Genomic DNA, 27,821 nt, shown 5'->3' on the forward strand with positions numbered 1-27,821 from the left:
ATATTATTTCAATTCATTGACATGTTTTTAAAGCAGTATGTCTGTAATTGTAATTCAAAAGCCAAACTGTAACCGCAAAACTATCTAAAATTCATTTTAGGTTGTTGAATGACCACCAGATGAAAAACTGCCTTATGTTTTATAGATATAGCTATAGATACTTTATATGGATGTGTATAGGATGTATTGTTATGGACTGAAACGTTTTCAGTACGAGGGGAACTGTGCTACAACATACTGTTACTGTTACTGTAATTTTGATCCGATTTTGGCTTCGCAAAAACCTTTGTGAAAAAAAAAAAAAAAACCTGTCAATGTTAAATGTGCCGAACATGAAATTACATGTAGCTTATAAACCAGAACAGTTTCGTCATTTGTTTTGATCATTTCCACCAACCCCATTTCTCAAATATCTCATCAAACAACCATATAAGACGACACACACTTACTGCTAAACCTTACATCTTTCAAGGTGCTCTATAGTGTCCGATTACAAAGAAAAGGCATAACGTAGCTTCATGATATGACATCATGGACAAGCCTAAGAAACTTTCATTACAGCCTTGACTGTATAGTTTCACTAGACTTTAATCTGGTGCTTATGACATAATTAAAATACATTCCACGGTAAATCTAAACCAGACATTTTACACCAGGTCAAATTCTTTGAACCCTGCACCGGTTTGTGCTCTCTAGCCTGAATAAATCCAGCTGATTCGGGCCTGTTATTTTCTGTGTCACATCTTGTGTAGATCGAGTTGCTGTTTCTTTATTTAAGGAAGGTTTCAGTAATCGAGATAACATCGCTTAGGAAGTGCTCGAACAGAGAAATGACAGAAAAGCAGGTTTTAATCTTGATTGTGATCCAGCACACGCACCTCGATTCATAAAGCATATAATAAACAAGTAAATAGCTAAAAACATTCCTGTTAAAGCTCAGGTTAATCTAGTGGACGACTAAATACAGACAGTAATACAAACAGACAGAGACCACATGCGTGTATACTGCATTATGCATTTATTACAAAATAAAACGCCATAGTATGCTGCGAGAGGAAAATAATCATCGGTGCGCACATGTGATGCAGCTCAGGTTACTGTGAAAATGCTGATGTTGAGTGTTTTGCTATAACAGCATGCTATGAAATGTTTAACCAAAAAGCATTCAGACAGATTGTAGACTCTGAGCACCAATCAATCACATGATATATAAGCAGTCACTGGCTGTGCTATAGTGGAGAAGGATGGAGGAAGAGGACAGAGGACAGAGTAGAAGTTCATTTTTGAAGTTCATCTCCTCCTCTTCCTCATCCTCTTTCTACTAACTACTATCCTTATTATCCTTCTACTTTTACTACTACTACTCACACTGTTATTGTTATTACTACAGCTGCTGCTCCTCCTTCTATTCTTAATACTACTACTTTTTCTTTTTCTACTGCTACAGCTCCCTTATTACTACTCTTAATACTACTTCTTTAGCTCCTCCTCCTCCTCCTCTTCTTCTTCTTCTTCTTCTTCTTCTTCTTCTTCTTTTTCTTCCACTACTACTACTAATTCTATTGGAGCTCCTCCTCTTCCTCCTAATTGTAATACTACTACTACTACTTCTTCTTCTTCTATTACTAATACTATTGGAGCTCCTCCTCTTCCTCCTACTCCTACTCCTACTTCTTCTTCTTCTTCTATTATTACATTTACATTTACATTTACATTTACAGCATTTGGCAGACGCCCTTATCCAGAGCGACGTACATAAGTGCTTAAATCTCTAACATTGGATACATTAATTCTGGCTCACTAGGTTACATACTTAAGATACCATGAGTTTAAAACATTTGTTCAAAGTTACAATGAAAAAGTGTCAAAGGGGTTTTTTTTTTTTAATGCAAAAGATAAGGAAAGAAGTGCTAGTTGAAGTGTTTCCTGAAGAAGTAGGTCTTCAACCGCCGCTTGAAAATAGCCAGTGACTCAGCTGTCCGGACCTTGGTGCCAGTACAGAGAAGAGTCTTGTAGTATACTTGCCTCTTTATTATTTTTATTCATTATTAATACTATTGGAGCTCCTACTCTTCCTCCTACTCTTAATACTTATTTTTCTTCTTCTTTTTCTTCTTCTTCTTCCACTTCTACCGTTACTAATACTACTACTGCAGCTCCTCCTCCTCCTCCTCCTCCTCCTCCTACTAGTCTTACAACTACTAATTCTTCTACTAATGCTACTCCTACTACTTCTGTGGCTCCTTCTCCTAATCCTTCTCCTCTTCTTATTACTACATCTACAACTACCTCAATTTCTAGTAACATTGATAATAGCATTAGCAGTAGTATTATCATGCACCACTCCACTCACCATTAAGTATTTAATGGTGCCCAGAGCCCAAAAGTATTTAAAGAGCCCAAAAAGTATTTAAATTATTACTGCGGTATAATAAGTGTCACATCTGATATTTCTGGAACGTTGTGTATGACAGGATAAAACCGGTGGCTGGTTTACAACTCACTCCCAATAAAATTGTTTGAATAATATCTCTCTGTTCCTCTCACAGATGAATCCCCCAGCGGTTGTTCCCAGGAAACATTCTTTACTTAGGCCTTTACCTCAAGACGGTCAGCCCATTTATACACGAGGTGTGTGTGCTCTGTTGTACTGGCTGAGGAACAAGATAGGGGACATTTTATTATTCTGTTCATATTTTGAATAATATAATCTTTGAATAATCTTTGAATAATATAAATGAATATAAAATGTGCTCCAGTCTTAAGCACCTTTTTTGTTGCAGTGAAGGAGAAGGAAAGAGTTCGACATCCAGAACATGAAGTGGTGTGTATGAACAAGCTGCCAATGCATAAACAATACAGATATACACAGATTTAGATATTGGGCAAGAAGGGTGTTAATGGTGTATGGATTTATTTCAATTTCTGTAAATACTTGCATGGAGTTACTAATTATAGCCTATCAGATTTTATGTACATGTATTTAACCTCCTTTAACCCATCCATCAATGGAAACGACCCATCTGCTTAGAATGATTTCATTGATGGACAGGGTGGAGGTGTACAGTATGTAGGACTTTCATTCAATAATTGTACACAAACAAAGTGCATTTATAGGCCAGGTGCATTTGATAAAATGGCCAGGTAAGTGAGTGTGTATTAAATTGCACAGTAACGAGCATAATGTGTGTTTCTCAGGAGCTGTTAAACCACTGCATTTCTGACGTAGAGCGCTTCATGGCCCACCTGCAGCAGGCAGCTGATGCTCAACGCACTTTACAGGACATGAAAAAGAAAAAGAACAGCAAGAAGAAGAAGCAGGGTTGTAAGTGAGGAGTGAAACCAAGGGATTGGGACATTTAAAAATGAGCAAAAACGGCAATCAGCATTTTGATATAATTACTGTGGTGTGTGTGTGTGTATCTGTGTGTGTTTGTGCTATAGATGATGTCATGACAACAGAAGTAATCCCTCCATCTGAACAAGAATTTGTGGACATTTTCCAGAAGATTAAATACTCATTCAGTTTGCTGGTAACTTAAAGTCTCATCTCAGTCACTCCTGAAAGTGTTTAAATTTTGATTTATTATTATTATTATTATTATTATTATTATTATTATTATTATTATTATTATCCTATTGTCTATTTTATTATTTGAGCCAAGCTACAGTACAGTATGTGTTGTTTATATATCAGTATGTTATTTCCTATTTCAGGACTGTTTAAAAACAGACATAGCAGATCCAACCTCAAAGGAGCTTCTGCATCACCTGTTTGTTCCTCTGGCTCTGGTTAGTGCACATGAGATACACACAGAAAATCTCTTCAACAAACAGGTCTTTGTTCATGTACTCATCTTCTCTGCATCGACCTGGGAAACAATTCCTGTGATGAAATTAGACACTCACTGTCCTAACAATTATCCAATCAGCCATTCATGTGGCAGCAGCATAATGAACATACATTGCTATCCCAAAACATTTACTGTGTGGAAATCCCACACAACTAACAAGGTTTTAAACATATAAAAACATTAAATAGAATAAAAAATAGACCAGCAATATAATTACAAGAAAAGTAATAAAGGAGGATAGATTTATTTATATATATATATATATATATATATATATATATATATATATATATATATATATATAGAAATACTGTACTGTGTGTGTGTTGCCAGATGGTCAAAACTACAGGCGGTCCTGACTTGGCAGCCGGCGTGTCCAGTCCTGCACTGACCAATGGAGCCATTTCTCTACTGCAGCAAAATCTCATGCAGGATGAAAGAGAGTTGTGGAGCTCTCTGGGCCCCAACTGGACTCAGGCAAAGTCAGTATTACAGGTTTTGACTAATTTCGGCACACACAAACCATGCTTCATTTTCAGAAATTTTAAGCATGGCTGCAAAAACTATAATTACCCCAGACAGCACACATCACAAATCCCCACAGTCTGTTTCAAACCACAAAACAGATATAACTTTTTAAAGATACACATTCAACAAAAATACATGTAATCAATGTGTGCTTGTGATGTAAATAGAACCACATTTTTGTATGTTTTTCTAAGTGTGTGTAATGACACACTTGGGCTCTTTAGGGATACACTTTATTTGGATAGTCGACTTTAAACACTTGCATTAATTAATCTTCTGTCATTAAGCACAAAAACAGTTTAGTGTTAAAGAAAAAATATTAAAATGGTATTTTTTATATGTTCTTCTGAACCACGAGAAAATAACAAGCCAGATGAACAGGCTAGTTAACACTGAAATATTGGTAGCAAGCATTAACTTATTTACAAAGAGTTTTTTTTTTTTATATAAGATCACAGTTACTGTGATTGACAGGAGAGAGAGAGCGTGAGAGAGAGAGACGGAAGAGTCCCTCCCTTCAGACAAAATAGCCTAGTTAGTAGGATTGTAGTTTGAAATAGTTTTGCACCAGGAATTCACAATAAAAGTGAGAACATTTTTCTGTTTTGATACTCAGAAGTCCTAAAATAGATTATATTTAAAACACTGAACTTGGATTGATTCTGTAACAGTCTTTACAGTCTATTTGGAAAGTTCTTGGTTCAAGCCCCAGGACTGCCAAGCTGCCACTTTTGGCCCCTTAAGGAAGGCACTTAATCCTTTGTTCCACCAGGGGTGCTGTAACATGGCAGACCTTGTGCTCTAACCCCAAATTCCTAAACTGTGATATTTAAAGAAAAGAATTTCAGTGTGCTGTAATGTATTTGTGCCAAATAAAAGCGTCTCTAATCTATACACTATCAATTCATCTCCTTTAATTTCACTTTAACTGGATGATTTGTTTATTAACTTCTTGTTTTTACTAGATTATCAGAATTACAGAATAATATTTTGTTGTTGAGTATCAGTTCATCCGAATCGGCTGCTGCCTGTCTGTCCATATAACGAATGGTTTGCAGAGCGTCTAATTCACACTTGGGTGTGTGTCTCTGTATGACTCAACAATTTCTGATGACTAAAGAGAGATAAACAACAAAAGTTTGCCAAATGACGAATTTAATACACGTCACACCCAGGAAACCTCAATAAGCTTTCTGAACCGGACTAAAACTCGGCCTGTTCTATATTATATCTTCAGTGTCTGACTGTGCTATGTAATATAAACAATCACAGATCTCATGGTATCCTAAAGTAAAAACGTGTGCCCGTGTGTGTTTTTTTGAATCAGATCGCAGCATGCTAAATCAGCATACCCGTATGCACCAGTGTTTCTGGACGGTTGGAAGCCTGATGCCTTTGATGCAAACGGTCAGGCTTTTGAAGATCCTGTTGAATCACAGAACAAAAAGGAAGCCCTGCTGCAACGTCAACAGGTTTCACACGCATACTCACACACATCTAAACTTACATTTTCACCCAATAAAGAATAACATTTTTGAGTTACTGAATTCATTATGCTCTGTCATTTCAGTCAGAATTTAGCCCGCCCTCATCACCTCTCCAGCTCACAGATGAAAGGTAAAAACTGACTATAGGAAAGCTTAAACACAATTCTCATCCTGTTTTGATTAGATTTTAACCCAGGCTTTTATTTAAATACTAAATAATTTCTCACAAGGTGAGAACAGATAAGCTATACAGAAATCACAATTTACATAAATAGCTATAAGATACTGTCTGTTAGATGCTCAAGCTCCATATACTGTACAGTATATGCATACAGATGCTTAAAAAGTATGTACTTGTGTACAGGGTACTGTAAATTCAACCAGCACATAAAGTATATTACATAATACAATATTCCTTGTAATAGTAGGCAGTATGTGACATTTAGCATTTGGTAAACACAAAGTTCCCTCAGAATACAATTAGATTAGATTTTCTCTGAACCTAAAAGTTGTTAACATGTATTGGTTAAAGTCAAAGTGCTATATTAAAGCACCAGAGAAACACAGACTTTGGCTTTGCATCTTGTTGAGAAAATGTATGTGTTAATGACAAAATTAGCACCATTAACTAGCATAAACTTTGTCTTCTGTCTCATGAAGCACAATCAGTGTTAAAGAAATTCTGAGGAGAAAAATATTAAAAACTGTATTTATTTGATAACTAACTGAACTACAAGAAAAATAAACAAAACAGTCTAGATAACCGTTGCTAATAATTGTTAGCAAACATTAGCTTATTTATGTAGATGGTTTATTATGAGGTAATTTCTTCAAAAACATTTTAACAAAACCATACTACAGTATAAACTGTATTACCTTAGTAAGGACTTACCAAGTAAACATTGTTGTTTGTGTACTACTTTTTTAGTCTGTTGAGGTTAAAACAAATTGTATACATGGTCTGCCATTTGAAACACCACGTTGTATAATCTGTAAACTTGTATTCTCATAACCAGGGTGACAGATATATACAGTGGTGTGAAAAAGTCTTTGCCCCTTCTGGATTTTGTATTTTGTTTAAATTTAAATATTAGTCAGTCAAAGATAGCACAAATAAGGAAAAACAAAATCCAAACCTACATGGCCCTGTGTGAAAAAGTGCTTGCCCCCTAAACCTAATAACTGGTTGGGCCATCCTTAGCAGCAAGAACTGCAATCAAGCGTTTGTGATAACTTGCAATGAGACTTACAGAGCTATGGAGGAATTTTGGTCCACTCATCTTTGCAGAATTGTTGTAATTCAGCCACATGGGAGGGTTTTTGAGCATGAACCGCCACAGAATCTCAATAGGATTCAGGTCACTTTGACAAGGCCACTCCAAAGTCTTCATTTTGTTTTTCTTCAGCCATTCAGAGGTGGACTTGCTGGTGTGTTTTGGATCATTGTCCTGCTGCAGAACCCAAGTTCGCTTCAGCTTGAGGTCACGAACAGATGGCCGCACATTGTCCTTCAGGATTTTTTTTTGGTATTTTTTGGAATTCATGGTTCCATTTATCACAGCAAGTCTTCCAGGTGAATTCTGCCATGCAAGACATCTTTGCCCAGTCTCTTTTTTTATGGTGGAGTCATAAACACTGACCTTAACTGAGGCAAGTGAGGCCTGCAGTTCTTTGGATGTTGTTGGGGGGTCTTTTGTGACATCTTGGAGGAGTTGTCGCTGCGCTCTTGGGGTAATTTTGGTTGGCCGGCCACAACTGGGAAGGTTCACCACTGTTCCATGTTTTCACTATTTGTGGATAATGGCTCTTACTTTTCCAGACTTATAGATCTCAATTACTTTCTTTCTCATTTGTGCCTTTCTTTGTATCTTGGCATGATGTATTGCTGTTGTGGGTCTTTTAGTATATCGTCGCTGTTGGGTGGAAACCTCGTATGTCCAGATTTGGTCAATTTCATATTTTTTCACATATCGATCCTATTGGTCAGTCCCCACGTGGGTCTGTTATTTTTACGTTATTAACCAATCTAAAGTCTTGAAAATAGCTTGAGTGCAAATCTCATAACTCCATTGGATACTTCAACTATCCACCTCTTCCTCACTCCGCGGGAGAGATTCGTGGCATATTTCTCCTTAATAAGAGTCGCAACGAATCAACACGTCTTCTGAGGTAAATGTCTTCAAAACACTGGGCTCAAAGAAAAAAAAATCTTGACCCCCGCTAGTTCTGGTGCTCGTCTGAGGACAGGAATTTAGCGCAAGACAATCCACTGCAACGCGGACTAAACACTGTGCACTGCAAATAAGGTACGGCGTTTTTTTCATTTCCTGAAAAATAACGGTTTTGGAGATATGAGGATTCCGCCCGACAGCGAAGATATTTCACTTTGTCAGTCAGGTCTTATTTAAGTGATTTCTTGATTGCAAACAACAGGTGTGACAGTAATCAGGCCTGGGTGTGGCTAGAAAAATTTAACTCAGGTGTGATAAACCACAGTTAATTTATGTTTTAACAGGGGAGGGCAAACACTTTTTTACACAGGGCCATATAGGTTTGGATTTTGTTGTCCCTTAATAATACAAACCTTAATTTTCAAAACTGCATGTTGTGTTTACTTGTGTTATTTTTCACACCACTGTATGTGTATGTTTGTGTATATTTCTTGTGCAGTGTGGAAATTCCACTTCCTGACCAGCTGTACCGCTGCAGTTATGACTTTGTGGCTCGGAACAGCAGTGAGCTTTCAGTGCTGCATGGAGAAACTCTTCAGGTACACACACTAGCCACATTCAGCTTACAGACGAACTTAAAGACAGGAAAATCTGTTTGCCAAGATTGCTGGATGCTATAAACGGAAATATGACTTCATTGTAATCAGTTGCAACATCAGCTACAAACCTTCCTTGAAGTCCTTCACTACAATATAATGTCTATTGAAATGTTTTCATCTCGCATTCTTCTAGGTGTTGGATTCATCTAAGCGGTGGTGGAAGTGTAGGAACAATTATGACCAGATCGGCTTTGTTCCGTCTAATATCCTGGAGCCTGTCAAAGAGACAGACCAAGACTACGGTGTTGTAATGCGCAAGCCGTCAATGGTGAAGCTACACTACTGTCTGTGGAAATACACTCACACTAAATTCTTACAGGACCCTCTTGTGGTTTTGGGGCCCAAAATGTCTGCTTATCCCATTATTAATGTCCTAGCTTGTCACAATGATGATGCCAGCTAACTTGAAATGACTCTAATATTAACCAGAAGGAAATATTTTGCCTTTATTTCCCTCATTTACATTCAACTCAACACTTCCATTTCTACAGAATGTTCCTTTGTCTCCAATGGGAGTTGGACGCTTTTCATACATGGTACCCAATTCTGTAGGGGGAGACCACGTCGACAATGAGCCCCGCAGTGTCAGCATGCCACCAATGGGAAGTGACGGCGAGAGAGGTTATTTTTATTCATTTATTATTTTTCAGTATTTTTATATGATAGATATGGATATATGGATGGATAGATATGGATATATGGATGGATAGATAGATATGGATGGATAGATAGATATGCAATATTTAAGAACCTATATCTGAATGAAATAAAATGATTATCTGTTAATTCATTTCAAAATTAATTTGAATCTGTATTTTAAAATAATCAGTATGGCATTCTAAGCAGTATTTAATTTTGGTTTTCATCCTATAGTCCACTTTACTTTATTGATGCTCCATTTATTGATAATTTAAACTCAAAATGAAATTTAAATGAGAAATAAATTTTGATGAAATATTAAATATTTGATTAAACCTTGACTCCGAGACAGATTAAATGCTCACTGGTAAAATGTTGGGCTACAAATCGGAAGGTGATGTGTTCAAATCCCACTATTCCTAATCTGCCTTTCTTGGGCCCTTGAGCAAGAACTTTAACCCCCAACTGATTGGATGTAGAAATGTGATAAATGTTCAAAATAGCAGCATATATTAGATGGTCAGCACAAATTGCTCAGTGCTAGTTTTCCTTCAAGGTCAGTAAATTCTTTGTCAGGTATAGTTAGTCTATGTAGTGCCATGACTCATAAGCACTGAATAACCTGTCATTGTCTACAAATATGTTTCTATGCTCAGCCATGCTCATGAATATTGAGCTTGTACAGCGGCTGGCTAATGGGAGACCAGGATCGGTGCGGCCTCCGGTTATTAACAAGGCCAGTGACACTACAGTACCTCTCAACTACCACTCGTCTCCGGCTGAGGTACAGGAGTGGCTCAGAGGCAAAGGATTCAGAAATGAGTGAGACTTTCTCTAAAAATACACACATGCGCTCCAGGCAAAACCTGCCAAATATGGCAATGTGTATCTCTTTATACTTAAGTTAAATTTACCAGTCATTAAAAAATGTGCAGGATTAAAGTCTGTCTCTTTGTCTCTCTCTCTTAGGACAGTGAACAGTTTGGGGGTTCTTGATGGAGCTCAGCTCTTCTCTCTGAATAAAGAGGAGCTCTGCAAGGTTTCTCCTCAAGAGGGGGCCAGAGTTTACAGCCAGATCACAGTGCAGAAATCCCAGCTTGAGGTGGTCTGTTTACACAAACACACATTTGCTAGAAATATTTTTTTAATACACATCATTCTGTCCTTTGTGTAATACGTGGAATAGAATATTTGCTCTTTTTATTTCTCTCAGGCTGAAAGAAATACCACCGAGCTGGAGGCAGTGATGAGAAAACAAAAGATGAAAGTGGATCCCAGCGTAGAGGGGGGGGAATTTTAATTCACTACACACACACACACACACACGCCTGGGTTTGACTTCGGCATCAACATGATTCATGTGTATCAGTGTCAAAATACAGAAAAGGTTTATGAGTAAAGGTTGCATGAAAAGAGGCTTTTAATATGTCTTGTTATGTACGTGGAAACCATTCTTATGTGGGTGTTTGTTTTGTACATGGAAAATACATCTTGTGTAAAAAACAAAGTGTAAATAATAAACTATCGAGCACATCCTGTACTTTCTATAGAGTGGAGATTTGTTCCTGTTTTTTTTTTTTAAATTCTTGTCTGTAAAATCTTTTCCAGATCATGACTGAAGTATAAATCAGCACACACACACACACGACCAGATATCAGGAGCTTTCTCTTCTTTGTTCATATTAATAAAAGTTTACCTTCATTAACAGTAAACTCACATACACATATTATATAAAATAACCAGATTACTGTTCTGGTTACTGTTACTCTGTGCTCTTTAGATTAGTTTATATTATGAGAAATTGTGAGTGAAAGTTTTGTTTTTTATGTGGTCATGTTTTGGCCAGAAGTGTGTGTTATTTGAAATGTTTTATTTATATCTATATTTTTATTTCATTGTTATTTAGTAGGTTGTAGTGAACACATTCAGAAACACACAGAGTAAACAAAGGGGAATAAAAAAAAGTGTTAATGCAGGACTGAGGCTACTGCAGCACCAGGGCTGGGAAACACGTGACGTAAAAGATGGAGGACGTCACGTGACGCGCTGTTATCACCTGTGGCTATTATTAATCGTGCAACTTCTCGGCTTCTTTAAAACGATCTTGAATTTCGAATCAAGTCACTTTTAACAGCCACCAGAACCTCTCGGATCTGCAATCTAGCGGCTTTTAACATGCAAAACACACCTTGATTTGATACCATTTATTTTTAATTGTTTGAATGAATAAAATTTGCTGATTTTTGGAAAAAACAAACAAACAAACAAAAAAACAAAACAACAGAAGCTGCTCAGGATGTTCAATCCGAAAGAAAACCGCTGTCGCCGCTTCCAGGCCAACATCTTTAACAGGAGAAAATGCCAGAACTGCTTCAGAACCTTGGATTCACACACACTCAGTGAATCCGATTTACACGCAGTAAGCGAATCGTTTCTCTCTTTTTTTTTTTTTTTTGGCTTGAATGATATGAACTGAATATGATCTACGTGTTTGCATGTGCCAAAAAAAAAAATAATAATAATAATCCGATTTAAAAACCTTCATGTAAACGTCTCAATTAATCCGGTTTAGAACGATTCGAATTAAATTATGATCCGGTTGTAAGGAGTGGTGTGGATCTGGAATAAACCGGTAAATAGGAAATAAGTTAACCATGCATGCTTGATTTTGACTATTTGTAAGCGTGTACAGGAGTTGCGTTCAGATTATGTGTAATTCAAAGTGAATATTTAAATCTTGGATTTTAGTCATCTGTTGGTGTGCATAGTGCAAAATCCTTCAGCTCCCTGATATTCCCTTCATCATTGGAAGGGGAACACCAGTGAGCAGGCTGATCCTCAGAAGAGCAGTGATGTGACCCACTAGTGTTATGAAAGTGATTAAATACCCCAGCTGCACCGGATACACTTGTACCAGAGCACACATGCTGTCATTGTAGGGTTAATGTCGTGGTAGGAACAATTTATTTCCCCAAATATTGGACCTCACTCACACACTTATTTTTCTGCAGGCTAAACCTGTCAAAGCTGGTTGGCTTCTTCTAGCCCCAGAGGGTATTGATTTTCTGAATCCTGCCCGTAAGAACAGGGTAAGAAATCTCATGGTGTCTTTAGGCAGATATTTTCACTTGTAGTAATTTACCTTACCAAATGTGTGTTTACCTTCTGCACCACAGAAATGGCAGCGACGATATTTCATACTGTATGAGCATGGGCTTCTGCATTACGCTCTGGATGAAATGGTACTATAACTATACTGAACACTCGCTATCCAATTTGTTAGGAACACATGTATGTATATTCAATTCTCTAATCAGCCAATCATGTGGAAGCAGCACAATTCGCAGAGTTATTCAAAGCTTCAGTTAATTCAAATATTTATAATGAAGAATAATTTAATACTTTGATCGTAGCTAGGATGTTGATGCAAGACAGGCTGGTTTGAGTATTTCAGAAACCGCTGACCTCCTGAAATTTTAGAGTTTACACAAAATACACTGAGTGAGCAAACAGTTCAGTGGGTGGAAAGGAGTTGTTGATCAGAGATCAGAGGAGAATATGCATAATGGTATAAAATGGTATAAACTATCCATAGTGACTCAAATCAGTGCTCTTTACATACGTGATGAGCAGAATAGCATCTCGGCTTGCACAAAACATCAACCCTGAGGTGGATGGGTGACAACAGCAGAAGACCACCTCCAGTTCAACTCCTGTCAGTCAAAACTGGGCAATTAAATATTTTTCTACTTTTTCTAATCTTAGTTTAGGTGAGCCTTTGCTTGTAATGGCTTGAGCTTCCTGTTCTTGGCTGACAGGAGTAGAACCTAACGTGATCATCTACTGCTGTAGCTCACCTATCTCACGATTGTAGATTAATTGATTTACTCTAGACTTCCTGAAAGCTCAGACCACCTGAGCTTAGTGGCTATTCCTTCTCTTCTGATCTCTCTTCTCAGCAAGATGTTTTAAACTGATAGTAACCACTCATAGTAAGTTTTTTTTTTTTTTTTTTTGTTTTTGTTTTTTGTTTTTCACACTATTCTGTATAACTTGAGGTTTGTCTGAAAATTCTTCTAAAATGCTCAAAACAGCCCACCTGTCATTAACACCCATCCCACAGTTAGTCACAGACATCAGACATTTCTTATGTTTGATGTCTCATATACTGAAGATCTTGACTTGTATCTGTATGTATGTGTATATATACTGTATATGTGTGTGTGTGTGTGTGTATATATATATATATATATATATATATAAAAAATTTTTCCACTAATCTTTGTTAACGGATTGTTATAGTAGAATAAGTTGTGACTGTCTTGTGACTGTGTGTTTTAGCCTGGTACTCTGCCCCAGGGCAGTGTAAACATGAGTCAGTGCAGTGCTGTTCAGGACGCCTCATCCCAGACCAACTTCTGCAACAGTCTACGCCTTAGTTTCAGTGACCGAGATTATTATATAAGAGCAGAGAATGCAGAGAACATCACTGGGTAAACACTGCGGTTTCCATAATCACAGCATTTGTACAGGAGATTCTCTTAGAATGACTTTATACATGAAGGAGGATGCAGGAAAGAAAAATTTCAAGTGTTTCCCTTTCTTATTGGTTCTAAAGCTTGGATTGCAACAATATCTACACAGATCTAGTCATTTTGCTCTTCTTGTTTTCCTTTATCATAACTTTCAAATATGATGTTATTTGTTTAGTGCATAATATTGATAAAAATTTGTCTAGGATCCTTCCTTAACTTCACCCCCATATAAGACCTGTTCCACCAGCAGAAGTAACAGAAAACCAGCACATACTCTAAATATTAGCATTAGCATTGATAGAGCTCTAATAAATATTACTAAAGGTTGCAATGATTCAGTATTTATTGGGAATTGTGTTGAAATGAAGAATAATAATGGCAATAAACATGAACTACTTTGGTTGACCTTGTTAACATGCCTTCATTATTTTTGCATGTGTTCTTACTAGGTGGCAAGAAAACCTGCTTGTTCACTTGAATGCTGTGAAAACAAACCACAAGAAGAGAAGACTAGAGTCACTGGTATACACAGTATGTGTTAACATTTCAGAACTATTTACTGCATAGTAGGATGTATCCTACTAGCAGGTAGCTGTCTAACAACTCTTTTAAATATCTAACATGCCAATAAAATGTCTCACTCACCTCAAGTGAGGTTGAGCTGGATTGTACGAAGAGATTTTTGAGGACAGCTTTAAAATCTGAAGTCCGTTCCGAGGAATTGCACACCTGAGGATCCAATAAATGTTTTTTTGGGCTGAGGTTTGTTTGAGCAATGTTTACAGACCGAGACTATAACCAAATGATCATAAATCTTTCAGTCATTTGTCTTGACCTTCCCTTTTTGATTTTATTTCTATTTGAGCCTTAAATCTTTGGGGTTTTGTGGCAACCTAAAAAGTAGTTTTAAAAAAAAAAAAAAGTTTCTTGAGGGCAAAAATCTGTTAATTGAAACAGTGAATTTATGAGATTAGGACTAAAAATGATATTGTTTAAAAAATGTGTATTAGGTTTAGCTAGTTGGCCCTTTAAACACTCACCTCCAAGCCCGACTTCAGTTTAATTATGCCTCTAACTGCTGTGCACATATCTCTGTCTGCTTGATTTACGTCTCTCTCAGACTTCTTCCTCTGCTTGCTGACAACAGACCATTTTGTGTGTGTGTGTGTGTGTGTGTGTGTGTGTGGAGAAGAGCAGGTTAATGTGTAGAGCTGCAGTTTGTCTGGCTGACATGCAATTAATTATGCCCAGTAGCTTGTGTGCATGTGGTGAAGTGCTGGTTAGTGGAACATTAGTGGAATTAATTTTAACGATCTCACCAAGAATATGGAGAAGCTTAGGACTATGTTGCTTTGTGGTCTAACTGCAACAACCAATCTTTTTATCTTCTCTTCCTTGCGCTCTTTCTATCCTTTCTTCAGCATAACGTAAAGAAGCACACACTACCTGATAGAACCAAGGTGTCTGAGAGCAGCAGCACCAAGAAGAGAAGCCCTGAACTCAGTACTGGTAGCGTTTACAGCAAGAGCATTAACGAAAGTGTTTATTGTGGAGATCTAAACACTCGGGTCGGTGCTGAAGCTACTAATGTAAATCTATGTGATGGTGAAGACACAAGTGGCAGTGATATGGGTGGAGTGGAGGTAGGTTGTCCAATCCCTTCTTTTCCAGAGGTGGGGCTTCGAGAGGATCCCCAGGAGCTTAATGAGAAAGGAGGAGTCTGCTCGAGCAGCAGAATGAGCCATGCCAGCTCTCCTAATACCTCCTTCATCAGTTCCTACCTCTGCTCAACGCTTAGTCATCTACCCAGTCATTTCAGCACAAACGGTAAGAGCAGAAACAGAAATGCAATCAAATGTGATGGCCATGTGGGTTTCTTTTGTCTTTTGTTATCTGCTTTATTGAGTGTTAGTTGCGTAATGCAGTGCCACACCGTAGATGTTCATCTGTTAAGCAAACGGATGAACGGACTTTATTTGAGGCTTTAAAACAAATACCACACCCCCCAGTCACATGTCAACAGGAGTGCTTGTTGTTTATTTATTTATTTATTGGTACCATTTTTTTTTTCCCCCTTGTACCCTTCTGTGAAATTTTCTAATAGTTTTATTTCCAAAAACTGTAATCAGACTAGTAGCCTAATTTATACCAGACACTGCTGCATTCACACGCACACTTTCAGCGACAAAGTGACCGCACATTGTTCACTTTTCATTTTCATGTTCAATTGTGGACAAACTAAAAGTCGAACTTTTCTGCAAATATGGAGTGACTCGCTACACCAATGAGTGAATTTATTTATTAGTATTTTCTATCCATTTATAGCGCATTGTCTGTTCAATCCAAATGAGTTGTTGTGAAGATGCTGATGCTCACTAAGTGTGTCGTTGCCAGCTATTTGTCTTTGTATTGCAGGATGTTAGGATGGCCCAGCCTGCTGATTTGCCAGGAAATTGTGCACATACTGTAGGCTGGAATGCCTGAGTTAATTTTTTGTGGTTTGTCTTTTTCACTCTCTCAGCAACCAAGAGGCGTGAAGGTATAGATAGTGGATATTCATCGCTCGAGAAAACAAGAGCCGACGCTGAGGACGCGCAGACAGGCCCTGACCAGGACTACAGGTGTGAACGTTTCACCCATGAAACTGCTTTACATAGTGGGCTCCACTTTCCAACTTCCACAATTATTCAGGCTCTGGTCTCTGGGAAGTGCTAACAGTGGGTTTGAAGGTGTGATAAGGCTTTTGGGAGGGGCAGAAAATTAGTGTAATGGAAGAGAAGGGACAGCAGCAGGTACATGCATCAGGATCGCACTTGCTCAGGCGTGGAAGAGGGGAAACGCACAGAACACACAGCCCGGGAAGAGAGGAGGTGTACCGTCTTTTCGGAAAACAGCGCAGGTAAGAGAAGTAGCTGCTATTTATTTGCTGATGTAGAGCATTTTTCTAGAACACTTATACGCAACATTTGATGTAGTAATAGCCTTATTAATAAATTGCTATTCTCTCTCTCACTTTATCTCTCTAGATACGCAGGTATAGAGAATGAAAGGGAGAGGGAGAGAGAGAGAACTTCATCAGAGTTACCGTGGACAGACTTGTTCTGTAACAGCAGCATGTGATCTATAGTGTTTTTTTTAGTGATTTAAAAAAAAAATCATATAACACACACCTTGAAAAGTACTTGCAACTTGTAAAGCTACTGAAAAAAAAAATTACAAAGCCCTATGTAAGGCTTTCTCGTGGTGAAAACACCAATATACAGTACCGCTGAACTAAAGCACTAGCACTAGAGATGTTATTAATTAACAAAATAAATGAAACTTCACCAGATCAACAATTACAACATTCTTGTAAACCTGTTTGCGGCAGGTTTAAAATAAAGGTCATTTGTAAGATACTATAGACACACTAACATATTATGGACCTATTATCCGAGCTGTAGAATTATCGAAAAATAAAAGAAAGCTTTTTAACTTTAGCAGCAATCAGTATGTTTACATGCAGCCAAATAGCATGTTAGTAATTGGATTGTTTGCTCAGAGTAAATAGCTTTTATTTAAACACCTCAAAGATTGCACTCAATATAACTAAGATGTGGGGTAATTATATGAAAATAATTTGCCTGGTAAACGCTTGAATCTTACAATATTTATATATCTTCAATCAGAGCAAATCCTCTGGATTGAAGAAAACAAGCACATGTAAACATCCCTAATGTGCATGGGACAATTTATGCCCCTTTTGTTATACATAACCAAAAACCATTTTGTTGTGTATTTTCAGGCGATCGCAGGTTATCAGTCAGTTTGAGCAGGAAAATGAGATGCATATGCCTGCCATAGAGCTGTGTTCCTCTTCGTCAATATCCACCTGCTACGCTGCAGAATGCGATGAAGACGAGAGAACGAACCGCAGCAGGACACGGGTATCACGCGTACATGTTTACATCCTGCTTGAGGTGAGATGCTGGGAAGAAGCTGTGAAATTTGGTGGTGCTTTTGGTTTTTCTGCAGGTGTTCGCTCGTGGTCATGGTGAATCTGGTGTCTGTGCCTCCAAATGCCGTCGCTCCAAATCACTGGAGCGCAGTTTGGCAGAACACACGAACACTGTGGGTACAGCCAACAAAACACTGCACTGCTGCTGAAGTTAAACAAGCAAGTATTATCCATGTGGTGATTAGTTTTTTCTCTTCTTCTCTCAGCCTGACCTGATAAATTTTAAGAAGGGCTGGATGACAAGATTGGGAGAAGATGGAAAGGTAAAAAGAGTGTATGAAGATAATAGAGAAAAATGTCTCAAGCTTTAAATGTGTTGTTTATCTTTTCCTCTTGTTCTAGTGGAGGAAGCATTGGTTTGTTCTTACTAACCAGGCTTTAAGATTCTACAGGGATTCAGTGGCTGAAGAGGTATGTTTGTGTATGGTGTCTTTTTTTCCCTCCTTCTTGTATAAAAGATTACTAGTCCACTAGTGCTTACTGCTCTGATATGATTTATTACAGGCTGCAGACGTAGATGGTGAGATCAACCTGTCCACATGTTATGACATCACAGACTTTCCTATGCAGAAGAAATATGGCTTTCAAATTCATGCAAGTGTTCCACATACATGTTTTGTGTGGGGAATTATTCACTAATGTGTCTTTTTAACGTTTTGTTTTGTTTTAAACACAAATGACAAATCAAAGACATTACTGAACCACACGAAATTGCATCACAACCTCAGTGGAATGAACTACAGACCTTTTTAGACTTTTATACGTTAGAAGCACTCCATGTTCCTAATGGAGCCAATAGTCACTAGGAAGTTCTCAAAAATGAACCAAAAGAGCTTTATGATGGATGAGCTGGTTACTAATGCTCTTGCCGGGACTTGAAAGATGCCCTGGCTTAGTGCCCTCAATTTCTCTTAAGTTACTGTCAATGAAGAATGTTTCTAGTTAATTTAACGTTACCTAGAATGGATCAGCTGGCTTAACCTGGCTAAATGCACTGTATACTATTCTAGGAGCTTCTTCCCTCCCTCAGGCCTTCATTCTCCTCAGTATGGACATGTCCACCTCACAGATCCATCAAGAGTCTCTGTCATACCATTGGCACTCTGCATACTGCTGTTTTACTGTTACTGCATGAAACTCACATGCACGTGTTGCGCAATGCACTTTTAGATGCACATTAAATCCTTATATTCTTTTATATATATATATATATATATATATATATATATATTCTTATTTTTAATGAATTCTCTTCAGTTTAGTTTATTTATACTTAGTTTAAGGAGTTGGCCATGTTTTCATTCCATTTTACAGTCATATGTGACATAAAAAATTATGACCAAAATGGTACCAAAACATTGTACCACTTCAGGCAGGCTAACATCTCCTTGGTCAGTGTGCAGATCTTTCAGATGTTTTGTAGAGTATCTTTTTCTTTTTCCTTTTTTTTTCCCCCCCACTTCTGTAGGTATGATGCAGTGCAATACAGCCCTAAAATACCCCAGTGTGCACATATTTGCACTCAAAGTGGCTATTGAGCTACAAAAGTATTAGATTTGCTCATGTCTGTAATCCTCTTGCAGACTAAAGATGGAGTCTTTACACTCTGTGCAATGACCCATGGAATTCGCCGGAACTGGATTCAGGCAGTTATGAAGAATATTCAGACATCTGTTGCCCCCGATGTTACATGGTAAATAGTTATTAAAGTCTTCCATTTTGGTTTACTGAAGGCATATTAAAAAGAAAAAGGTTTTGGTTTTATTATTTAAACTCATAGATGATGCCACTATTTATTTTGGACTATTACTTTTCCATGGTGCTATGCATGCAAAGTTATGAATTATTATTTTTTTTCATTTCTCAGTTCACTTCCTCCAAAGGTGCCAATGGACATGGCTTCAAAACCTCCATGTTCAGAGGAGGAAAAGAGGAGCAGTGTTGTAGAACGACGCCGAGAGGGGCGTTACAAAACCTTTGATTGGGCTGAGTTTAATCACATGAGGACGAAAAGGGAAACACTCAGCAGGCAGTCAGAAATAGATTCAGAGTTTGTCTCTGAGGACTCTGTGCCCCCTGCACCTGCACCATCTCCTGAAGAACCTGTTGCAAGCTCCGTTACGGTGTCGCATACCGCGACGGCACAGGATTCCCATTATACAAAGCCTGCAGACTCCTCACCACTCATGGTGAGATCCAGTATTCTCGCCGATAAACCGGCTGATCAGAAGAATGCCGAGGTCGATGGTGTGGATGTCTTCAATGACCTTTCTTCTAATACACAGATGGGAGAAAAGAAAGAGGTAAATGCATCCTGAGTCCTCCTATCCTCAAAAAATGAAATGTAAACTTACTGTAAAATTATAAATTCTGATAATTAAACAGAATTGTCTATGTAGGGCTGAGGAATAAGAGGGGATGATGTTAATATTATCCTTACTTGCATTTCTAAAAGGACCTCAAAGGGTTTTTAGAATTGTTTAGGGATCCCAATGAGGCTTTATTCCAAACCCTTTTTGTTAAAGAACAAAAAAAAACACACTTTACAAAGGAAAGTGTCCCTGCGAAGGGACCACCAAAAGAACACATACAGATGCTAGCTGAAACCTCATTGTAAAAAAAAAAAAAAAAGTTAAGCAAACTTACTGTACCTCATAACAATGAGCTTGAATTTTTGCTTCTAAAAGGGTTCTTTAATGTCTCTCTTACTGATTATTAATCTACCTGTCTAAAGAGGTTCTACTCAAAGACTGTGTGATAAAGGTTCTATGTAGAATATTTAGCAATAAAAGTGCCCCAGGAAGATGGACAGACTGAAGAATGCCAGAAACAACCAATTTACTTTACCTCTTTTTATTTTTATTTATTTATTTATTTTCCCCTGGTTAGTGGATCTACCTGTCTGAAGGGTCTCTACCTGAACCTAGAAGCTTTTTTTTTTTTTGAGATTGAAAGTGTTTATTTAAGGTTTTCCATTGAACATTTTAAGAGTTAGATGCATTTGTTTCATGTAGGTCCCATATTTCTATGCATAGCTTTTATACAGTATGCTAATTTTTTTTCTTTCTATTTAGATTTATCTTTACACCATACCAGCTCCAGCCACATTTTCCTCACGATCAGTACAAACAGAAAGGCAGTGGGAACTTGAGCTTCAAACACTCCATTCAGAACTTAAGGCAATGTATGAGAGAAGTGAGAGAGAGGCAAGGGATTACAAACTGTCTGAGGCCCACCTCCAGACTGATTTGAGTGGCAGTCTGGACCTCCTACATGAAACTGAAACAAAACTGCAGAAAGCTGAAGGTATCCTAAGGGAAAGAGAGAGTGCACTGAAGGAATTGCAAAGTTCTTTGGATGAAGTTTCAGGACGTCTGAAGGCTACGGAGGAGGCGCAGGCTCTGAAAGACGCCCGTGTACAGAGACACTTGCGCCTCCTTGAGGAGAGTCAGGAACGGGAGAGGAGGAGTCTCCATGATAGCCTTGAGCATGCAGAGAAGCGTGGGAAGGAACTGGAGGAGAGGCTTATGCAAACGGAAGCGATGCTGCAAAAGATGCCAACAGGGGGCATGGTAGAGCAGCTGGAGAGAAAGTGCCAAGAGCTGCAAAACCAGCTAGATGAATCGGACAGTGAAATGAGTAGGTTACAGGCACGGCTACGGAATGAGGAGACCCTGTACTATGATATGGAGCATAACTACGAGCAAGTATGTGAGGAGTTGGAGTTTGTGCGCGGTAAATTGCAAAACTGCGAATGGGTGTGCGAAGAGCGCTTTAGAATTCAATTAGAGCAGCAACAAGAAAAGCTTAATAGGAAAGAGCAGGAACTACAAGAACTATTACTCAAAATGGGTTGTTCAGGTGTGACCGTGGAAGTGACTGGCATATTTCAGCCACATGCCTTCAACCAGCATCTTCAGGTCGGTCCATGCAAGGGAGAGAAGGTCGAGAATTTTGGATTTGTTGATTTGAAGAAACAGCCAGTTGCACAGGGGGATGAATCAGAACAAGTAATATCCGTAATACAAGCATTAGAGAGCAAGTTGTGTGACACAGAGGAGAGGCTTCAGGAGATCACATTGCAGCTCCGACAGCAGCAGCAAAAACTAGGTGATGAGGTTAATGCTGAGAAAGTTGATCAGTGGCGTGTGCAGATACCCAATGAGTCTTTTGGACCAGGTGCTAGAAATGACAGTCCAAATGGAAAACATTGCAGGATCATACAGGAAACGATTGCTACTAATACTAAGGTTAACTTGGGTACTAGTAAGTTGCTTAACGTTGATCTCCAGGATGTCTTGCAAGACAATGGTATGAGTCCAGAGAAGATTTTATCTCAAGGGTTGACTAGCAGGATGTTGTCCTTAGAAGCACTAGTCATCCAGAGGATGGCTTCTGCACTAGAGCATCCCAGCAAACGCCTCCTAGAGGGGCTATTAGAGTTGCAATTCCAGACCAAGGCCCTTAGAGGGGTTTGTGATGGGAGGCTTGACGGGCCAGTCATGAGGAACTACTCACAGTTGTTTTCATACTATCAAGAGATGGGTGAGGCAGGGTGCTTACTGGATGAGCGTGAGATCTATAGCATGTGTATGAAAGCAGAACTAGCATACCTAACATACACAAACCATCTACACAACACAAAGGAAGAGCATGGGTCACAGGCCTTTAAAGTCCCGTTCTGTCTTGGGTCTGGGGTTACTCCTCTTAATGCCAAAGAGGAGACCATTTCTAAAACAGGACTCTGGTTGTCTGATGTCAGCCTGCCTGAACTGGTTCCATGTAAGCCAGAAAGTAAAAATGAAAAGGAGGGATGCTGCCCTGTAGATATGGACAAAGACAGTCTAGTGGTAGAGCTGCAGGCACAGGCCTGTTCCCTCCAGGCCCTCTCCAAGCAGCTACATCCTTTAGATGAAGAAGATGATCTGGGATTGTCTGGGATTTCTCCGGTCCTTTTCCGGACTGTGTTGTTCCAGGCCATTTTAGCATATGTTACATGCAAACTACATGTTGCTCTGAGGCACAAAGTGCGTCTCTTGCAAGACCAGCAGGAGCAGGCTGCATGCCAGTGCCGCAGGCTGGAGGCCATGTTGCAAGAACAGAATGAGAGCTATGAGGAAAAGCTACGTGAGGATCGCGTGGTTATAGAGGTGGCTGAGCTGGCACGCATCTCAGCAGAGACCGATACCCAGATAAAGGGACAAGAAGTGCAGCAACTAGAGGCAGAGTTTAATAAAAAGCTCCAGGATCTTCAGCAATTCCATGAATTAGAGATGAGGCGTCTCCATGGATACTACACCGAAAACCAGTCACAGACTGTGACCTTGACGGAATCCATTAATGGAGAGGAAATGCTTTCTGTGACCGCTATGAAAGAAAGAATCAGTGAATTGGAGCTGCAGGTTAGATGCTTGGAAGATGAGCTTCGCAGAGGAGATGGAAACGCTTTGCGAAAGGCCTATGAACAGGAACTAGAGACACTGAAGGTACTCATCTGTGGAGGTACTCACTACATTTTTCTGACATGGAGACTAGATATGAGCTGCATCTTGGCTCAGTGCAATGTGATTATCAGTCCATTAGTAAAATGAATGATGTCTATTGGTACATTAACCAACCTTGTGTACAATCCAATACCAACGTAGAGCAACTGATTTGCAGTCCAGAAGACATTCTTTGGGATTTGTTTGGAATTGCATTACTGTGTGTATTTGTGTTTTTCCATGCTTGTGCGTTAGGTCACCTGTGAACTTGGCTTCAGCAGCATGGAACAGAGTCATCAGAGGGTGATCGAGGAGATGCAGCGGCAACACCTGATAGAGGTGGAACAGCTGCTGGAAGAGAAAGAGAGGGTTCTCCAGGAAGAAACCAATGCCACACTTGCAGGTATGAGACCAATATATCATAATACTCATTGCTGAGTTGGGTAGTTATGATCAAGTATTACTACCTTTAGACTTGTTGTCTGTTCACCCAGAAAGCGCTGTTGGGTTGATCAATGCTCCTTGATTAGACTACTTGCCAATGTGCACTCCACATTGTCAGGCACTACTTCTACTACCACTACTTTTTTTTTTTTTTTCAACTCGTACATTGTCCTTAACTGCTCTGCATTACTGGTTCACAATTCCATTGTTGGATCATTGATATTGATTTATTGTGTGCGTGTGTAGCCATTGAGGCCATGCGTAAAGCTCACAAGGAGGAACTGGAGAAAAGTCAAAAGGTTCAGCAGAGGGGAGCCGGCACGGACATCATCAAGCTGCGTGCACAATTTAAGTAAGTGTGTTTGCATTTATGTCGCCTTTGTCTGGCAAATGATTGCAGGAAATCTAATTGTATTATTGAAGGTTCAATGGAATATTCATCAGGAACAATGCTTGGTCATTAAAGGTCCGGAAACTCGGGAATCTTCTGTATTTGTGTTGTTTTAGAGACGAGCTGGATTTGCTACACAGGGAGCTGGAAGTGTTATCTGAGCAATACTCGCAGAAATGCCTGGAGAATGCAAACCTGAATCGAGCCATAGAGACCGAGAGACAGGCCCTGAGCTCTGTAGAGAGAGAAAACCAGAAACTTCACAAACGCAATCAAGTAAATCTCTCGACAGAAAACATGTTGACATTCAGACATGTTATAAGATGATATTGTTCTCAAAGGCCAATTTACAACCTGCAAAACCTTCCAGAGCTGTACTGTAATAAGGAATACTGACATTATTTATATGCTACACATTAGTAAATGTATATGTCTGCTTATGTAATAGTTTGGGTCTTAAAGGTTTGCTGATTCTTTAAAGCAACATCCATGTTTAGTGCATCGGGGTAAATTGGGTTGGGGGGGGTGTGTGTGTGTCTGATTCTATACCCTAGGAGCTGAATGAGCACTTAGTGGTTGAACTCTCCCAAATGCAATCTTGTGTGAATGGAGGAATCGAGCAAATGGAGCTCTCTCAGGGCAAAGATGTGATTCAGCTGGAGGTAAAATTCCTTTATTTTATTTACACACTTGCTATATGTAAAAGTTTTAACGGCAATTAAACCGGTGACTTAGTGATTGGCATGACTGCTACACGTGTGTGTGTTCTCTAAATTGGGAGTATGCATGTTTCCTGGTGCAAATATCTGGTTATAATAGTGCTTTGGTAAATATTATTTTTGCGAATAGCAATCATTATATTGGATTTGGACTAATATTTTATCTAGCCCCTGAGTCAAGGTTAAAGATAGATTCTATTAAAGGCTGCAAATAAAAAATAAACCAAATGCATGTTTGTTTTAGGTGGCATTAAGAGTAAAGGAGTCAGAACTTAAGTGTCTGAAGCAAGAGATCAGCTCACTAAAGGAGGAGCTACAGGCTGCAAACAGAGTAAGATTTCTTAAAGTTGCCCTTCCACACAAAACCGTTTTTACTTGTATTTTTTGATATGTGTTAGATCCATATGTGTTTGTGTTGTGTCGTGAATTTGAAAACGACCTGTTACCTCCCCGGTCAGTTCTAGCCACTTAAAAGAAATAAGGGGAGAAATCAGGTCAGTTGGAAAAGCTGGTCACTCTGACGTCAGAGTGACTGAGCTCATTACTATTCATGAGCTCTCCCACTTGAGACCGCGCCCCCAGAATTCGTGTAGCTCAGTGAGTTTCCTATACAGCAAGGATGGCTGAACGTTAACGGGCTTGTGAAGAAGCCATTCTGCCGCAATTCAAGGTGATTGTAAACAAATTTCCTCTAGCCTAGGTTACTTATTGCGCTGGGTGAATGAATAGTCATGCTCTCATATCCTAGCGGTTAGCCAATCGGAGCCAAGCAGCATAGCTCATTTGAATATTCATGAGAACTGGCGCAAAACGAGCTGAGTCTTCCTGCAGGCTTTCTATACCACACTAGAATGGCTTGAAACAAGGTAACCAAGGCATTTTTTCCACAAAAATATGTTAGAGTCCATGGTAAACTTCAGACATTACCACAAAAGTAATGAAATACGTGTGGCAGGGCACCTTTAACTTTTTTGACCTGTTGGATTTTGTAGCCTCAGACTTTGAATTTTATTAGATGTTTTAATATTATGTGCTTTTCAGCATTGTAAGAAGCTGCTGAATGAGTTGAGCGTTTCAGGTGCCAGATCTCCAGCTCTCTTTAAGTGCAGTGCTGAGACTTGCAGGCAACGGAGCCAAAGTTATGGTGAGTAAACACGCGTAATCTCGTGCATCCTCCATGAGAACACGCAGACCTAAATGATGTGTGTTTTATACCATAGATGTGATGAAGTCAAGAAGTAATCCTGACTTCCTGAAGAATCAAACTAAACCAAACCAGCCAACCAGATCCAAGGTTTGAACCCTGATCACTATTTGAGCAAAATACTGTATGTCAGAAAAAAGGAGAATGAACTGATTTTGAACTTTTTGTTTCCCTTCTCAGAGTCTGAGAGAACATCTCTCTGTTCAGGAGAGAATGAAGCTTTTCGAATCGGGCAGGAAATAGAAAGACCTGATCGTGTCCCTGTATCTGTGCACTTTTCACTATTTTTGTGTGTTGTATATGGGCTTAAAATAATCTAATATTTATACATAAAGGTAATGGGGTTTATTTATTTTATTTGATGTATTCTGATGCTGAGATCTTTCTTTGGTCTGTCCCTAATCTGTGTTGTCACACACTGGCTATAATTTATTTTTCTAGCCTTTTTAGTTCATTTGAAATTTAACCACTTCTTGACGTGACTGTTTTTCAATAAAATCAAACTGAAAACAGTTGCAAGTCCATGTGTATATTTTTCTCTTCATAATGACGTGTTGTTCTTTTCATGTTCTCTCATCCACCATCTCTTCAGAAAAAATACTCTGTATTTTCATCTGCATTGTACCATATGTTCAGTCAATGCAGATGCGTTTCAACATTTGTATTAAGACGAGAAAATTCAGGATTCCCTTGTAACCATCATTTCCCCCTCCCGACCAGTGACGTTTGACTAATCTACACTTAATTCATACCTGCATTTACATATGCACTGGTTATTTTATAGCTTACTTCTCTTTTACTATAACATTATTTTTGTTGTTGCCCCTCCTTGAACCGCCACCTTATTGTGGTGGAGGGATTTGCGTGCCTGAATGATCCTAGGAGCTATGTTGTCTGGGGCTTTCTGCCCCTGGTAGGGTCTCCCAAGGCAAACAGGTCCTAGGTGACGGTCCAGACCCGGGGTTGGGGCTCGCATGTGAGCGCCTGGAGGCCGGGTCTTACCCCACGGGGCCTGGCCGGGCTCAGCCCGAAGGAGCGATGTGGGGCCGATCTCCTGTGGGCCCACCACCTGCAGGAGGAACCATAAGGGGTTGGTGCAATGTGGATTGGGTGGCAGTCGAAGGCAGGGGCCTCGGCGACCCAATCCCCGGACACGGAATCTGGCTCTGGGCATCTGTTCCGGATGCCTCCTGGACACCTCCCTGGGGTGTCCAACCGGGAGGAGGCCCCGGGGAAGACCTAGGACACCCTGGAGGGACTATGTCTCTTGGCTGGCCTTGGAACACCTCGGTATTCCCCCGGAAGAGCTGGAGGACGTGTCTGGGGAGAGGGAAGTCTGGTTGAACAATCTTTGTTGCCACTCTTCAGAGGAGAGTCAAGGAGAACAACAACTTGCAATTGGCCACCTTAAATACCTTTTCTCATGATTGGATGCATCTGTCTATGAAGTTCAAGGCTTAATCAACTCACCAAACCAATTGTGTGTTCCAATTAATCAGTGCTACAGTAAGTAGTTCCAGGTATTCAAATCAACAAAATGGCAAGGGTGCCCAAATTTATGCAACTGTCTAATTTTGTTTTGATGCATATTGCACATTTTCTGTTAATCCAATAAATCTCATTTCACTACTGAAATATTACTGTGTCCTTCAGTTATTTGATAGATCAAAATGAAATTGCTGATCCAAACACCCAAATTGCTTTTAAAC

General features: G+C 39.3%; 2 protein-coding genes across 4 annotated transcripts in view; both read left to right on the forward strand.

Moving 5' to 3' along the window:
• Positions 1 to 10,878, forward strand: part of eps8l1a (eps8 like 1a) — a 12,877-nt gene extending 1,999 nt beyond the window's left edge. For 2 of the 3 annotated variants that reach the window (XM_060893192.1, XM_060893188.1), the window contains exons 2-15: positions 2,550 to 2,631; positions 2,784 to 2,824; positions 3,199 to 3,325; positions 3,445 to 3,533; positions 3,718 to 3,792; positions 4,188 to 4,336; positions 5,710 to 5,854; positions 5,953 to 5,999; positions 8,540 to 8,639; positions 8,833 to 8,967; positions 9,191 to 9,320; positions 9,995 to 10,160; positions 10,308 to 10,443; positions 10,552 to 10,878. In XM_060893192.1, the coding sequence (XP_060749175.1) occupies positions 2,550 to 2,631; positions 2,784 to 2,824; positions 3,199 to 3,325; positions 3,445 to 3,533; positions 3,718 to 3,792; positions 4,188 to 4,336; positions 5,710 to 5,854; positions 5,953 to 5,999; positions 8,540 to 8,639; positions 8,833 to 8,967; positions 9,191 to 9,320; positions 9,995 to 10,160; positions 10,308 to 10,443; positions 10,552 to 10,638 (1,509 nt within the window). In that variant the 3' untranslated portion in view covers positions 10,639 to 10,878. The remainder of the gene's footprint in view (positions 1 to 2,549; positions 2,632 to 2,783; positions 2,825 to 3,198; positions 3,326 to 3,444; positions 3,534 to 3,717; positions 3,793 to 4,187; positions 4,337 to 5,709; positions 5,855 to 5,952; positions 6,000 to 8,539; positions 8,640 to 8,832; positions 8,968 to 9,190; positions 9,321 to 9,994; positions 10,161 to 10,307; positions 10,444 to 10,551) is intronic. The other variant, XM_060893189.1, reaches the window with a different exon arrangement.
• Positions 10,879 to 11,501: 623 nt separating this feature from the next.
• LOC132861633 (myosin phosphatase Rho-interacting protein) lies at positions 11,502 to 26,589 on the forward strand. Its single transcript, XM_060893200.1, has 23 exons — positions 11,502 to 11,758; positions 12,351 to 12,428; positions 12,516 to 12,581; positions 13,681 to 13,832; positions 14,324 to 14,405; positions 15,296 to 15,701; positions 16,396 to 16,495; positions 17,659 to 17,800; positions 17,889 to 17,984; positions 18,078 to 18,134; positions 18,214 to 18,282; positions 18,376 to 18,465; positions 19,455 to 19,564; positions 19,739 to 20,174; positions 20,946 to 23,357; positions 23,610 to 23,757; positions 24,045 to 24,150; positions 24,306 to 24,465; positions 24,744 to 24,851; positions 25,153 to 25,239; positions 25,950 to 26,052; positions 26,129 to 26,202; positions 26,293 to 26,589. The coding sequence occupies exons 1-23, from the start codon at positions 11,636 to 11,638 to the stop codon at positions 26,353 to 26,355; spliced, it is 5,268 nt and encodes a 1,755-aa protein (XP_060749183.1). The 5' UTR covers positions 11,502 to 11,635; the 3' UTR covers positions 26,356 to 26,589.
• Positions 26,590 to 27,821: the final 1,232 nt, after the last annotated feature.

The sequence above is a fragment of the Tachysurus vachellii genome, chromosome 18, assembly GCF_030014155.1.
Source record: "Tachysurus vachellii isolate PV-2020 chromosome 18, HZAU_Pvac_v1, whole genome shotgun sequence".
Lineage (NCBI taxonomy): Eukaryota > Metazoa > Chordata > Actinopteri > Siluriformes > Bagridae > Tachysurus > Tachysurus vachellii.